This window comes from Chiloscyllium plagiosum, unplaced genomic scaffold (assembly GCF_037043375.1).
Source record: "Chiloscyllium plagiosum isolate Xiang-an unplaced genomic scaffold, Cpla_swu_hap1 HiC_scaffold_13, whole genome shotgun sequence".
Lineage (NCBI taxonomy): Eukaryota > Metazoa > Chordata > Chondrichthyes > Orectolobiformes > Hemiscylliidae > Chiloscyllium > Chiloscyllium plagiosum.
The window spans coordinates 81,641,326-81,657,613 of record NW_028270151.1 but is presented as its reverse complement, the minus strand read 5'-3'; the positions used below and the strand labels follow the sequence as shown (position 1 = coordinate 81,657,613).

The following is a 16,288-nucleotide window of genomic DNA, read 5'->3' as shown; positions in this document are numbered from 1 at the left end:
AATCTAATCTAATCTAATTTATATGGTAAACTCTCAGTACAGAGCTCAATCCATGAAGCCTCTGTACAGCCATGAATTGTCACTAGATGGCGTGACAATGCATTGAGTGTCTGGACAGGGAGACTCAAAAGCTGATGTGTGCAAGTTAAAGTCAACATTTGTGCACAAAGTCTGAAATAACAAGGTAGCCTTTTACACCAAAGCACCTTCAATATGTTTTCTTCATTGTCTCTATCCCACTGAGTCTGAGTGCACTCCCTCCGCTTCTGTTTCCAACAGAAGCTTTCTTTAATATAGGTGTGAAAGGGTGACACCAAGGCGATCGTATCTGGACAGGCCAAACCTGCTGAGGGTCTTCTCGCTAGAGGTAGGTTAACCCTCCTCAGATTGAATTTGTAAGGGGACAGGCAGTGTGGAGTTGGAGGACCAGGACCCCACTCTCCTGTGTCCTGAGTGGAAAATGCAGAGAGACCTGTGGTTCCTCCTCTGGCCTCTGAGACCGTTCCGTCTCCTCGTTAGAATGGGGCAGCCAGACTAGGGACAACATTCCCTGTGCCCTTGTCATCAGGCCCAGAGTCCCGGGGACCAACGGGTGAGGCAATGGAGGGTAAGTGTGTGCGCATTACCAGCAGCCCCTGACAATGTCGGACCTGGTTCTCCATGGCAGCCTGTCAATGGAGGCAGCCACACCATCGGTTAACTCTTGGCACCGCTGCAGCTTCTGGGCGATGAGGGCCACTGTGTTCCACAAACTCATCAGGCCTGATACAGTTCCAAAGTTCCTGATCACTCAAACCACAGGGCATTCCCCTGCCTCATCTGAGTAGCTGCCTAGTCTCCTACAATCCTTTAAATGCTTGCATCCTCCACAGCTGCTGCTGTGAGGGATACAGATCACCATTGCTTACCAGACTGTAGCCCCTCACTCTCTATAATGATGGTTCCCCACCTAGGTATCTGGCTGGACGTTGCAGGAGGCAGTCTAGCCAGTGTTTCCTCTGAGTTGTTGGTACCCTCATCCTCAAAGGTTAAGAATGGGACATCTGCAGTCATTGATTTGCCTCTTAAGAATGGGACGACTAGGGGTGCTGGGCATTTCTCTGCAGGGCTCAAGGCTCGGATTGAGGCATGCTTGAGGCTTTTATAGTTGGGTGGCATGGTGGCTCAATGGTTAGCATGCTGCCTCACAGCACCAGGGACTCAAATGTGATTCCAGCCTCGGGCGACTGTCTGTGTGAAGTTTGCACATTCTTCCCGTGTCTGTGTGGGTTTCTGCCTGGTGCTCCAGTTTCCTCCCACAGGTTAGGTGGGTTGGCCATGTTAAATTGCCCCTGTATCCAGTGATATGCAGACTAGGTGGGGTAGATATGGGGTAATGCAGAGGAAGCAGTTGGATTTGGATAGGATGCTCTTTGAGGTTCGGTGAAGTACTGATGGGCCGAAAGGCCTCTTTCTGCACTTTAGAGATTCTCTGATTCTACGAACCTTCAAGACAAAGAGGGAGTGTCACAGCAAGTGGTGTGCAATGTTTGAGAGTGATAGTGAGGTTAAAGGCAGATTGCCAATGGCATGCAAATGGCACTTACTCATTTGGTGGGACATGGATGTCTTGAGATTACTGCAAGATCAGTCCTGGTCCTCTCTCAAACAGAGCGAGGACCATCTCCATCACTGTGATGGGCTGTTGTCTTCTGCAAAAGGCAGTGAACAAGTGAAATTATAATGGGTAGCGTGTCTGTTCATTCTGGTGCCTGTGGGGAATGGTTGAGAGCTGCTCTGAGAGACTGAGGAGGGAGAATGTTAGGCATGCAGGGTTTAATTGCATGGAAGGCTGAGGTGTGAGAGTAAATGTTGAGAGATGTTGCAAGAGACTTGGTGAGAGGAAGTGCAGTCGCAGAGATGGAGTCGAGATGGTGGAGCTAAGTGCTTACCTTGGCACTTACCAATGTCGTTGACCTTTGTGCAGGTCAGCTGGGCATTCCTCCATAACTTGGCAATGGCGTTGAGCTGGGCGGTGACCTCAGGGTCTCGTGGCATGCCCTTCTCTGCTGGTTGCCAGCCTTGCTGACTTTCTCCAGCATTCTCTGTGTTTGTTTCAGATTTCCAGCATCCGCATTTCTTCACTGTTATTAAATGTTGTAATTGTACCAGCCAGCTGAATTGGTAGAGGCAGGTACAACCACAATACTTAAAAGACATTTGGACAGCTACATGGAGAGGAGAGGTTTAGAGGGATATGGGTCAAACACAGGCAAATGGGACTAGTTCAGTTTGGGAAACGTGGTCAGCATGGACAAATTGGGCTGAAGGGTCTGTTTCTGTGCTGCATGATTCTGGATGGTTCTGGAGTCACATCTAGGCCAGACCAAAGAGGCATGACAGATTTCCCTCCCTAAAGGATATTTGTGAATTGGATAGATTCTTACAACAATTCATGATAATGTCAACATCACTGAGACTAGCTTTCAATCTTAGATTTTGCTACTTTTCATTAGAGTCATAGAGTCATAGAAATATACAGCAAAGAAACAGACCCTTCAGTCCAATTTGCCCATGCCAACCAAATATCCTAAATACATTTAGTCTCATTTGCCAGCATTTGCACATATCCCTCTAAACCCTTCTTATTCATATACCCATCCAGATGCCTTTTAAATGTTGTAATTGTATTCACTTCCACCACTTCCTCTGGCAGCTCGTTCCATACATGCACCACCCTCTCTGGGGAAAAAGTTACCCCTATTGTCTCTTTTAACTCTTTCCTCTCTCGCCTTAAATCTCTGCCCTCTAGTTTTAGACTCCCCTGCCCTGGGGAAAATACCTTGGCTATTCATTCTACCCATGCCCCTCACGATTTTATCAACCTCTGTAAGGTCACCCCTCAGCATCTTAAGGTAATACAGTCCCAGCCTTTTCACCCTGTCCCTCTAGATCAATCCTCCAACCCTGGCAACATCCTTGCAAATCTTTTCTGAACCCCTTCAAGTTGAACGACATCTTTCCTATAGCAGGGAGACCAGAATTGAATGCAAACTTCCAACAGTGGCCTAACCAATGTCTTGCCCTGCCACAACACGACCTCCCAACTCCTGTACTCAATGCACTGACCAATAAAGGGAAGTGTACCAAATGCCTTCCAAGGATAGGTGAAAGAGGCAGGATTCAATAAGTTTCTTAAAGAAAAAGTAAGAGGCAGAGGAAATTCCGGAGCTTAGCACCTTTGCAGGTGAAAACCCAGCTCTCAATGCCAGAGCAAGTTAAAATAAGCATACTTACGAAACCAGAATTGGAGGAGCTCAATTGCCTTGGAGGATTGTAGGTTTTGCAGTAAATTAGAGACATATGGTGAGGCAAAGTTTTGGAAGCATTTGTAATTTTAAAACGGAGGCGTTGCTTAATTGGGTGCTAATTGGCAGACAGCATACATACCATTTTGGGTGAGTGGGACAGCGCTGTTAGAAACAGTAGACATTGATCAACCATGCTGCCTACTTCCATAATGTCTAATTAAACACTGCATCCTTGGAAACATTTCTTTGTGTTAGTGCTGCTTTGCTTAATGCCTTGGAATGGGGAAAATTAGCAAGAACGGACATACCCTCAGCTATCTCACAATCCAAATAATTTTACGTATCATTGAGATGTAAAATCACGGACACAGACCCTTCAGTCCAACTCGTCCATGCTGATCAGATATCATAAATAAATCTAGTCCCATTTGCCAGCACTTGGCCCATATCCCTCTAAATCCTTCCTATTCATGCACCCATCCAGATGCCTTTTAAATGTTGTAATTGTACCAGCCTCTACCACTTCCTCTGGCAGCTCATTGCATACACACACCTCCATCTGCATAAAAAAGTTGCTCTTGGGTCCCTTTAAAACTTTTCCTTGTCATCTTAAATCTATGCCCTCTAGCTTTTGACTCCCCTATCCTGGGAAAAGACGTTGACTATTCACCCTACACATGCCCCTCGTGATTTTCTAGATCTCTGTAAGGTCACCACTCAGCCTCTGATGCTCCAGGGTAAATGGCCCCAGCCTCGTCAGCCTCTCCCTATAGCTCAAACCGTCCATCCTTGTAAATCTTATCTGTATCCCTTCAAGATTCACAATATCTTCCCTATAGCAGGGCAGTTGCTTTTGAATGGTCATCGCTATTTTACTGTGACCAAATGTAAAAACCAATTTCTGCAGAGTTAACTCCTATTAAAAAGAATATGATAAGGGCTGGGTGATCTGTGATACTGATTTTGTTCCAAAATTGGTCAGAATCCCCTGATAACTTGCCAAGATTTTATCTATCTGGAAGGGAGGGATGGACTTGGTTTAACATCTCACTTGAAAGCTACCACTTTTGACAGTGCTGCACACCCTCAGGACTGCACTGAATCCACAAACTTCTATAACCTGTTAATTTCATAACGTACTAATACTTTATTGTCAAGTACTTCATTGCACAAGAAGGGTATTACAGCTCTGCCCAATTGACCTGATGTTTTTTCAGTTCCCAGAGATGATATGGGATGCACTTCAATGTGACCACCAAGGTGTGGTTGGGTCATTCTTCAAACATCAATCCACAGTACCTCATGCTAACTGGTCTCCTCTTCATCTTAGTTGTGCTGAAGAAGGATCTGTTGGGCATTTTTACAGAGAGCTCAGCAGAATCTGTGGAGAGAGAGAAACAAAATTAACATTTTGAATCTTGCATGACTTCTGGTTGACATTCAGATGGATTTCAATCTTTGCCTCCACTTAAGGAACCAGTCTGAGTCGAAATTATATTTTCTTGGCAAAGTTGACATCCACTAGATCAATCTGTCCTACTGGACTTCATGTAATGTACTGAGTGATATCAATCCCGAGGGAACTATTTTATGGATTTGCTGATGTTGGTTTGGAATGGCCATTTCCTTACTTCAATTATTTTCAGCAGTATAAATCAATAATTTTGAAGAAATATTTGTTCCAATTTACAAAGAAGGTACTGAATAGCTTTCCTATGCCAGGCCTGAAGATTGAGGGTTTAAGAAGCATCACAACTGGTTTCAATATGAGGATGCAGTCTCTTCTTAAATGGAACATGAACCTGAGACATAAATTGTGCAAGGTCTGTTTGGTTTCAGAGGGCAGAACACAGACACAGGCCTTTTTAGTGGCAAAAGGATTGAGCACAGCTGGGAATCGCATCATCAATGGAATGATACCACACGTGGTCCACTCAATCAGGGGGCAAGAATGTCCAGTATTCATGTTGAGCATTTAAACCAGTTAATACCAGTTCATCAATATTTCTCATTCCTTTGAAAGACAAGTTTACCTTCCCTCTAAAATAAGAACAGGCACCTTTTATCAGTGCAGTTCATAGTTTTTCTCCTGAAGGTTTACTTCTTGTGCCTGTCCTCTGTAATCCTGGGATATACAGCTATAATCTTGGAGGTATAACTGCAATCCCAGGATCTGTCAGAAATCCCAAAGAATGCAGCATTCCCAGCTGCAATCCCTGGATATAAACATGGTGGAGCAGCATTTGCAGGACACAGCTACGATCCTTGGAAAACAGGGATAGAGCTGTATTCCTGGGGAGCTACATTCCTGGGATAAAGCTGTAATCTTGGAGAGCAGCATTTCCAAAATAGAGCTGTAATCCGGGAAGCAGCATTCCAATGATATAGTTGTAAACCTATGGAAGCAGCCTTCACGTGATATAGCCGTAATCCTGGGGTAGCAGCACTCCTAGGGCATAACAACATTCTGGGGATATAGCAATATTCTCAGGGCATGGCAGAATTCCTGGGATTTAGCAGTCTTCCCTGGATGTAGTAGCATTCCTGGGAGAAAAAAGTATTCCCGGCGTGTAGTCATTTCCCTGTGGTTGGGCAGCATTCCTAGGATTTAACAGTATCCTCTGGATACAGCAGCAGTCCCAGGTATAAACAGCATTCCTAAGATATAGTGGCATTCCTGGTATCCAATAGCATCCCAGGGGTATCGTAGCATTCCCGGGATATAACAATATTCCCGGGGGTATGGTTGCATTCCTGGAATATGGCAATACTCCCATGGGTATGGTTGCATTCCCGGGATATAGCAATGCTCCCAGGGGATATGATTGCATTCCCGGGGTATGGCAATACTCCCAGGGGATATGGTTGCATTCCCGGGATACGGCAATACTCCTGTGGGTATGGTTGCATTTCCGGGATATAGCAATACTCTCAGGGGTATGGTAGCATTCCCGGGATATAGCAATGCTCCCAGGGGATATGATTGCATTCCCGGGGTATGGCAATACTCCCAGGGGATATGGTTGCATTCCAGGATATGGCAATACTCCCGGGGGTATGGTTGCATTCCCGGGATATGGCAATACTCCCAGGGTATATGGTTGCATTCCTGAGATATAGCAATACTCCCGGGGGTATGGTTGCATTCCCGGGATATGGCAATACTCCCGGGGGTAAGGTCGCACTCCCGGGATATGGCAATACTCTCAGGGGTGTGGTTGCATTCCTGAGATATAGCAATACTCCCGGGGGTATGGTTGCATTCCCGGGATGTAGCAATACTCCTGGGGTGTAGGAACATTCCCGGTATAAAGCAGCAATCCCGGAGTGCTCACTCCCCCCGCCCCGCCCCACGCGCTCTCTGGCCCAGACTGTATCCAAGCGGTTGCCCGGGTGACGGGGGGTTTGTTTATTTCCGGGCTGCTGCCTCACTCACTGAGTGACTGGGTGGGCGACTGCCTGAGTGAGTGGTCAGCTCTCCTCCCCCCACCTCCAAAACCATGAGCTCCCCGGGTAGCCCCAGCCCTGGGCTGCCCACCCAGGAGCCCCCCAGCCCGGAGCAGCAGCAGCAGCAGCAGCTCTGGGAGCCCCTGGACTCCCCTGAACCGATGCAGCCCAGCCCAGCGCCCAGCGTCTCGGTGATGCCCTCCCTGGTGGACGTGGGGCTTCAGGAGTGGCCGAACGGCTGGAGGTACGAGGGGCAGTTCGAGGGGAACATGAAGCACGGACACGGGATCTTCCAGTGGGCCAGCGGCGAGGTAGGTCAGCGGCAGGAAAGGTCAGAGACCAACCCCCATCCCCTGGACCCCAGCAACTCTGTCTCCATGCATTTCCCACTTGGGAGCCATCAAGCCGAGGGTTGCTGTAGCTTTCTGCCTCTTATCAACTGCCCTCCCCCTCCCCCTCCCCTCCCCTGCCCAGGAAGTGAGGGAACCATACAGCCCCACTCCTCCCAATCTCTGTGCCACTTCACCCAGGACTCTGAGCTCCGTCACTGCTGCTGCAGGTACCCTGACCCATCCTGGAATCAAACAGTCATCGTTTTGTTGTTTTACAGCGCTTGAAAGAGGGACGCTGCAGAAATGTGCATGTCCCCCTTGAACCGTGGAGGAGGAGGGGCAGATAAACCTCGAAGGGCACGGTTTTATCAAATCGATAGGAAATGGAATGAGGCGAGCTATTTAATAAGAACCTGATGGAAAGAAACCTGACAACGTGTGTGTCATGTGAATATGCTCAAAAGCGGGGCAGCCAAGTGTCCATTAATCACACTTTGAACCAGAGTTCTTACAGCTTTTACAACATGGAAATTTGCCCACTGCTGGTCATCTCATATCCATCTACTCCCACCCCATTTGCCAACACTTGGTTGGTAATCTTGTATGCTATGGTGTTTCAAATGTTCCTGTCAGTGTTCTTAAATGTCTGTCCTGTCCATGACCCTCGGAATTCTGCACCTCAATCAGATCATCCCTCAATCTTCTCTAGTCTGAGTAAAACAAACCCCAGCCTATCCAGCCTCTCTTCATAGCTGAATCACTCCAGTCCAGGCAGCATCCTGGTGAATCTCCTGTCCACCCTCTCTTGTGCAATCACATCCTTCCTGTCATGTGGCGACCAGAACTGCACCAGAACCAGCTGAACTAATGTCATATGGGTCAGGCAATGTATTTCTGGAAACCTTGGAACCAACTGCTTTTTAGAAATCAGATAATTTTGGCTTTCAAATACAGCCTACTTCTGATTTCAAATTAAGTTTATCACTTCCTGCTGGTCTGGTGGCTTGGTGGTTAGCCCTACTGCCTCACAGTGCAAATGACCCAGGTTCAATTCCATCCTCAGGTGATGGTATGTGTGGAGTTTACACCTTCTGATTCCACACGGTAGGATTTTAAGATTCAGTGTGGCCTGGTTCCCCACTGTAAGGATTCTATAGTTTTCCTAAATCTCAGAGCAATGTAGTCATATCTCATTTTTTTGTACTTTTACTTTTTTAAAAAATATATTTTAATTGAAAAAAAGAGCATTTCTTGGATACTACAACAAAAACTAAACTAAACAATTCAAAACAATACAAAGAAACCCACTAATTACATAAATAAGTAATAACTAATAGCTAACAATTAACTAATAAATCATGACAGTTATAATAAGGATACAGCTCAGCAAATCAAGGTAATAGCTCTCGACCATCGAGTGCATAAATTTATACATATTCATATGTTTGTAGTTCCTCCTCTCTGGATACCAGATTCATTAAACAGAATCGTCATGGCTATGTAAAAGCCTTTATTAATATGGCAGACAAATCTATACCCAAGTCATCCAGAAAGGGCTGTCGCGTCTTATAAAAATTCTCAGTTTTGTGGTGCACCATACTTGTAAGAACGTCCAAAGGGATGTGTTCCATGCCTAACTTAAACTCAACAGCCCTGGTGGGTTTGCAGACACCCACCCGAACAGAAAGTTCTTTCTTGCACAAAAAGTGAGGATACTGAAAGGCCTTTTTTTTGTGCGAGTCTAACAGAAGTGAATTATCAAGGTCAACGAGAAGAGATACCGGGTCCATCTCCACCTCTGTCCCTAAGACCCCCTCTATTTCACCTACCACAGCGCTCCAGTATGCCTGCAGTTTGTGGCAAGACCAGAGACAATGACTGAGTGACCCATACTCACTTTGCATTTAGGACACATTGCAAATATTCCCACTTTAAATTTTGATAGTTGGTCTAGAGCCAAGTGGACCCTATGGAGAATTTTCAATTTCGAGAGTGCAGTGTGGAAAAGCACAGCAGGTCAGGCAGCATCTGAGGAACAGGCAAATCAACATTTCAGGCAAAAGCCCTTCATCAGGAATCACTTTCTCCTAGAGGATGTTCAATTGCAAGGCATGGGTCCTGTTGCAAATGAAGATCCTTCTTGCATTTTCCCAGATATCCTCCCATACTTCAGAAGAGATCTCAATGTCCAGCTCCCTCTCCCATACCTTACAGAGCGGTTTGGTCTCGTCCGAGGGACTCTCTCCCAATAGATGATAGACATTACTGAGAGAAAGTGTGTTCTCAGCACCCTCTTCTCTGTGTCAGATCTATAAAAATCAGTAAGAAGTGTGGTCTCTTTTTGTATGAAATTTCTAATTTGAAAAAAATGAAAGAGGTTCCTACTGGGCTACTTGTATTTCCAGGCCAACTGGTCGAAAGACATCAGTATATCCCCCTCGAATAAGTCCACTCCTCCCAGTCTGCGGGGTAACTACAGTTGAGTCAGATTAATAAGGGGCCACTTGTGAAACCCGATAAAGGAACTGAACCAGCCATTCCGTCTTCTAAAGGTTTGCTTAGTAAAAAGCAGAGGAAACATTTGCCAAGCAGACGGGGCAGAATGTTCATTTTCATGAGGGGCTATCCGACCTAACCAAGAGATCAGAAGCGCCTCCCATCTTCGGAGGCCTTCTTTGATTCTGTCGAATAAAATGGGCAAAATTGGTTTTAAATAACCGATCAATGACGGGAGAGAAAGCCCTCCTGCAACCATCTAAAGGGAAATCAAGATTCACCCTCAGGACCAGGCATTTTCGGGAGATCACCCACAGGCATGGCCTCTGATTTCGCAAAGTTGATCTTGTAACCCTGAAAAGCCGCCAAATAAATTAATGCATTGTATCATTTGAGGCACTGAAACTGTTGGCTTTGACAAAAAGACAAGAACGTCATCTGCATACAGTGCAACATTATGTGACTTTGTCCCCAGTTCTGGAGCAGGTACATTGGGATCCTTACGTATTGTCACCTCCAGCAATTCAATCACCAATGTGAAAAGCAATGGTGATAAGAGACAGCCCTGTCAACTGCTCCTAAGGATATTGAAATTGCTTGACAGCGCACCGGCACCATTGGTGATGATCACAGCAAGAGGGTCACTATCCAAAACTTTTACCCATCTGATGAAGGCCTCGCCCAAGCCAAAGCACTGTAAAATATCAAAAAGCTATGGCCACTCGACCGGTCGAATGCCTTCTCTGCATCTAAAGAGATCACTAATCCCTGTACCAATTGTTGTTGACATGCTTGGATCATATTAAGTAACCTCCTGACCTTATTTGACGATCGGCGACCTTTTATAAAACCCATCTGATCCTCCTTAATGACGGAGGGCAGCACAATTCCTAGTCTTAGTGCAAAAGTCTTAGAGAGGATTTTGAAATCGACATTCAGGAGTGAGATGGGCCTATAGGAAGCACAGTCCTCTGGGGCCTTCCCTTTTTTAAGGATAAGAGAGATGTTTGCTTCTCTTAAAGATGGTGGGAGGAGGCCATAACTATGTGAATCGTTAAACATACTAAGCATCGGTCCTGACAGTACATTTATAAATTCCTTATAAAACTCACTGGGAAGTCCATCAGGACCAGGTGCCTTTCCACAATGAAGCAGCCTCACAGTCTCCTGCACGTCTTGCACTGACAATGGGACATTAAGGAGATACTCTTGCTCAGGGTTCACTCCCAGGAGGTCCAAATTCTTAAAAAAAGACTCCACCCTAACCCACCCAACCTCACAACTTTCAGACTGGTATAGTTTGGAGTAAAATTTCTGCGTTATTCCTTTTAGATTCAAGGGTTAAACTTCCAGTATCTTCCCTGATCGAGGTAATGGCTTGGCGAGCACTCCTTTTGCTGGCGAGGTACACTAAGTACTTGCCAAGCTTGTCCCCATGCTCAAGCAGCCTTTGGTTTGCAAATGTAGGCTCCCTGTTAGCTGTCTGTGTGAGCATGGAGTTCAGTGTGGATTGAAGCGCTGTGAACCTCTGCAGTTTAATCAGCGAGGGCCTGTCAAAGTATGCCTTTCAGGGGTGTCTCAAGCAAGCACTGCTGCTCACCCTTCTGCCATTCCTTACTAACTAACCCTCTAGCATAGACTTTAGCAGTTTCCCAGAGAACAGATGGATTACTGGCTGACTCTTAAAAAGCCCTGAACTCAGTAGAAAAGAATTCAGTAAAGTTGCTATCCTTAAGGATGAAGGGATCCAGTCGCCAGTGCCTCGATCCTACCACAGTATCCTTACTCTTGACCATTAAATACACTGGAGCGTGATCAGAAATAATGCTATTGCCAATTGCACATGACACCATTGAGCTCATTGCACTGGGGAGTCAAAAAGAGATCAGTCCTGGTATGGTATTTGTGCGGATTCGAGAAAAACATAAAATCCCTGCCAGTGTGGTAAAGGTGCCTCCAAACATCTACCAATCCTAGTTCAACACACAAATCCCTTAATTGCTTAGATTGTGAAGAAGATATCGGGGTGGGGGGGCCTTTTGGCAATCTGTCCACCGTAGGGTCTATTAGACAATTAAACCCCCCCACGATAGTATGCTGAGATGCAAGGTTAACCAGTCTAGCACATGCATCAATCAAAAACTTGAGGGGTTGGGCCGGAGGACAATAAACATTTATCTTCCCCATTTATCAAAGCTTTAAGGATTACAAATCTCCCATGTGCGTCTTTAATACACTGTAGCAACTTAAATGGAAGATTCCTAACAAGTATGGCCTCTCCCGTACTTCTAGTATTGAAAGATGAGAAATAAACCTAGTCATACCCATACGGTTGCAGTTTCAGATGCTCTACATCATAAAGGTGTGTTTCTTGCATGGCCAGTTCACCTGACCTGCACGTCTTTGGATTGTGGGAGGAAACCAGAGCACCCAGAGCAAACCCACACAGACACAGGGAGAGAACGTACAAACCCCACAGAGACAGTCGCCCGAGGCTGGAATCGAACCATGCTCACACAGACAGCTAACAGGCACTGTGAGGCAGCAGGGCTAACCACTGAGCCACCAGGTTGCCTCTCCTTTTTATTCTGTATTTTCACTCCATATCTATCTTCCTGTCAAGTTAATCAACTGCACCAGAAAACCTTCCCACAAGGATGTTGGTCTTGCTCCAATTTAGGCACAACCCATCAGACTTGTACAGGTCTCACCTTCGCCAGAGACAAATCCAGTGATCCAGGAATCTTTGTGCTTTATTATTACAGTATTATGTTGGGAGCTTCTACAAGGATCACCGTCATGGACATGGGATCTACGTCTGGCCAGACGGGAGTAAATTCACAGGAATGTTTTACTTGGATCGAAAAGATGGATATGGGACCTTAGAAATGAAGGATGGTGCTATATTCCAGGTACTTCCATATAGTCAGGGAAAAAAGAAGCTTGAAATATTTTACTTCGGATCCCTACAGTGTGGGACCAGGCCATTCAGCTGCTTGAGTCCACACAACCCCTCCAAAGAACATCTCACCTAGACCCACCCCAACCCTGCATTTCCCATGGCTAATCCACTTAGTCTGCACATCCCTAGACATACCAGGCAATTTAGCGTCGCCAATCCACCTTGTGGCTAAAGGCAGAGGATATTAAGATTGCATTATCAGCCATGATTGTATTGGATGGTGGCATAGGCTCAAAGGTCCTATTCCTGCACCTATTTTCCATGGTTCGGACCTGCACATCGGGAAGAAACCCATGCTGACACAGAGAGAATGTACAAACTCCACACAGACAGTCACACAAGAGTGGAATTGAACCTGTGTCCCTAGTGCTGTGAGGTAGCAATGCTTACCACTGAGCCACTGCGACTTGTTGCAAAGTTGGCAGTGCATTCTCAACATTCACTGGATATGGTAATTGCAAGCAAGGCCTGTATTGATTGCCGATCCCTCATTACCCTTAAGCATGTGATGAAGTTACTCCCACACTATCATTGAATAGGAAGCTCCAAGGTGACTCTATGGCTCTATTTTGACAAAGTAACGGTAAAGAACAGTAAAATGCTTCAAGAAACTGGAATTCTGAAATGAACACAGAGAATGCTGGAGAAACTTAGCATGTCCGAAGAGTCTTAATGGACTGGAACAACTAGCTGTTTCTTTCTACACAGATACAGTCAGACCTGTTGAGTTTCTCCAGCATCTTTATGTTTGATAAATGACAGACTTATGTTTCCAAGTCAGAATACTATGTAGCTAAGAGAGAAAATGCTGCCCTTGTCCTTTTAGGTGGTGGAGGACTCAGGTTTGGGAAGTACTGCCAAGCAAGCCTTGGTGTGTTGCTGTATTGCATTCTGTGAGTAAGACATCGTACTCTGGTGATGGATGAAGTGAATAGTTCAGATAGTTTAAAAAAAAGGACCAAAGTAAATGATGAAGACAGGAAAGAGTTTTCAAACTGGCAATGTTGGCAGTGGACCTTGCCCATTAGCTGAATACATTGGAACATGATGAGGGCTCTGCCACTTTTCCAATCTCTAAAGATATTGCAGGCCTACCAGTGAGAGAGAGAATCAAAAGTATGTTGTATTTCTCAAACTTACGCAGAGGGGACATTAGTTTCTGAGTGTGTGTGCTACATGTTTTATTCACAGGGTTTTTTGATGTCTGCTTCATGCTTCTAAGCTGCTTCCAGCTCATTGTACAGTTTGCTTACTTTATTTCAGAATCCACATCCAGACTTAACCAATCAAGTAGAGAGAGCACCAATAATAAACTGACTCACAAAAGGTAACAGGTCAATTGAACCACTGAACAGCACAGCTTCTACAGCAATCCCATAATATGATGTATCTGCTTCATTCTTTGCAATGTGAGCTGTTCAGATTGAAGAGAGACAAAGGGCAATAATGAATTAGGGGTCGTGGTGACATAGTGATATTGTCACTAAATGAGTATTCCAGAGCCACAGGCTAATGCTATAGAGACTTGAACATAATAGTTTCGAATCTGACCATGGCCAATGGTGAAATTTGAATTTGATAATGAAGAACCACTGGTAATTGTGGCCATGCCATGCAAACCAATCTGGTTCATTAGTGCCCATTACAGAAAAACATCTGCTGTCCTTAACTGGTCTGGCCATTGACTCTATAACATTGATTGAAACACTTTTGTGCCCTGTGTAACAGCATGACACACCTATTGGTTGTATCAAAGTTGCAACAAATCCTTAAGTAAGGAATAAATCTGGATAAACCATCTAGCTTCAACCTAGGCACCAGAAAACCCAGCCTTAATGTCCTTAATAACATCTGGGGGCCTGTAAAAAAAAATTGGGAGCACTGTCTCACAGTCTAGTCTACTTAATGGAATCATACCAGACAGACAATGCCCCAGCCACCATCATCACCATCCTTGGATACTTCCTATCCCATTGAAAGGACAGGCCCAGCAGAGGTGGTGTCAAAGTGATACACAGTCAGTAGGGAGTTGCCCTGAGTGTCCTGAACATTCACTCTGTAGCCCATGAAATCTCATTGCATCAGGTCAAACATGGGCAAGGAACTTTCCCGCTGTTTAGCACTGACAAACAAACCCCCTCCTTCAATAGGTACCTCTCCATGTTGAACAACACTCCTTCAAAGGTGACAACAGACACAAAACATATTGTGTCTTCACTGTCCATCACCAAGAACAGCTTGGCAGCAGCACTATTGATTGAACTGGTCATAGGACATAGCTGCTAGGCTGGGTCTGCGGCAGGACGTGAGAGAGTCAACAAGCGGGAAATATATCTTTGACTTCATGTTCACCAGTCAGCTGGCTGGAAATGCATTTGTCTGTGATAGTGGAAGTGACCACTGCACAGTCCTTATGGAGACAAATACCATATTTATTTTAAAGATACTTTCCTTAATTTTCTTTGGCACAGTCACTGTGTTGAATGAGATAGACTTTGTACAGATCAAGCAACTCAAGACTGGACATCCATGAGGCACTGTGGAGGGCCATCAATAGCAGCATTGTGTTCAACCAGAATTTGCAACATCATGGCTTGGCCTATGGCCTGCCCCACCCTTACTACCAAGCCAGAGGATCAGTCAGGGTTCATTAAAGAGAGCAGAAGGGGATGCCAGCAGCATCCGAACCCAAAAATGGAAGTGTCAACCCAATACAAGACTTCCTCTACTTTTTGTCATTTACACAAATGATTTGGATGCGAGCATAAGAGGTACAGTTAGTAAGTTTGCAGATGACACCAAAATTGCGGGTGTAGTGGACAGTGAAGAGGGTTACCTCAGATTACAACAGGATCTAGACCAGATGGGCTGAGAAGTGGCAGATGGAGTTTAATTCAGATAAATGCAAGGTGCTGCATTTTGGGAAAGCAAATCTTAGCAGGACTTATACACTTAATGATAAGGTACTAGGGAGGGTTGCTGAACAAAGAGACCTTACAGTACAGTTCATACTCCTTGAAAGTGGAGTCACAGGTAGATAGGATAGTGAAGAAGGCGTTTGGTATGCTTTTCTTTATTGGTCAGAGTATTGAGTACAGGAGTTGAGAGATCATGTTGCGGCTGTACAGGATATTGGTTAGGCCACTGTTGGAATATTGCGTGCAATTCTGGTCTTCCTATCGGAAAGATGTTGTGAAACTTGAAAGGGTTCAAAAAAGATTTATAAGGATGTTGCCAGAGTTGGGGGATTTGAGCTATAGGGAGAGGCTGAACAGGCTAGGGCTGTTTTCCCTGGATCGTCAGAGGCTGAGGGAGGTTTACAAAATTATGAGGGGCATGGATAAGATAAATAGACAAAGTATTTTCCCTGGGGTGGAGGAGTCCAGAACTAGAGGGCATAGGTTTAGGGTGAGAGGGGAAAGATATAAAAGAGAACAAAGGGGCAACTTTTTCACACAGAGGGTGGCACTTGAATGGAATGAGCTGCCAGAGGCTGTGGTGGAGGCTGGTACAATTGCCAACATTTTAGAGGCATTTGGATGGGCATATGAATAGGAAGGATTTGGAGGGATAAGGGCTGGGTGCTGGCAGGTGGGAATAGATTGGGTTGGGATATCTGGTCGGCATGGACAGGTTGGACCGAAGGGTGTGTTTCCATGCTGTACATCTCTAAGACGCTATGACTCTACTCGTGTACCAAACAGAATAAGCAGCAAATGATTGGCAGACCTAAGTGATTCTACAACCAGTGGATCAGATCT

The 16,288-nt window shown here is 45.4% G+C and overlaps 1 protein-coding gene across 4 annotated transcripts in view; it reads left to right on the top strand.

Moving 5' to 3' along the window:
- Nucleotides 1–6,779: 6,779 nt before the first annotated feature.
- The window catches only part of ankmy1 (ankyrin repeat and MYND domain containing 1), a 96,139-nt gene continuing 86,630 nt past the window's right edge, over nucleotides 6,780–16,288 (top strand). For 3 of the 4 annotated variants that reach the window (XM_043701792.2, XM_043701791.2, XM_043701790.2), the window contains exons 1-2: nucleotides 6,780–7,048; nucleotides 12,331–12,477. In XM_043701792.2, the coding sequence (XP_043557727.2) occupies nucleotides 6,791–7,048; nucleotides 12,331–12,477 (405 nt within the window). In that variant the 5' untranslated portion in view covers nucleotides 6,780–6,790. The remainder of the gene's footprint in view (nucleotides 7,049–12,330; nucleotides 12,478–16,288) is intronic. The other variant, XM_087993848.1, reaches the window with a different exon arrangement.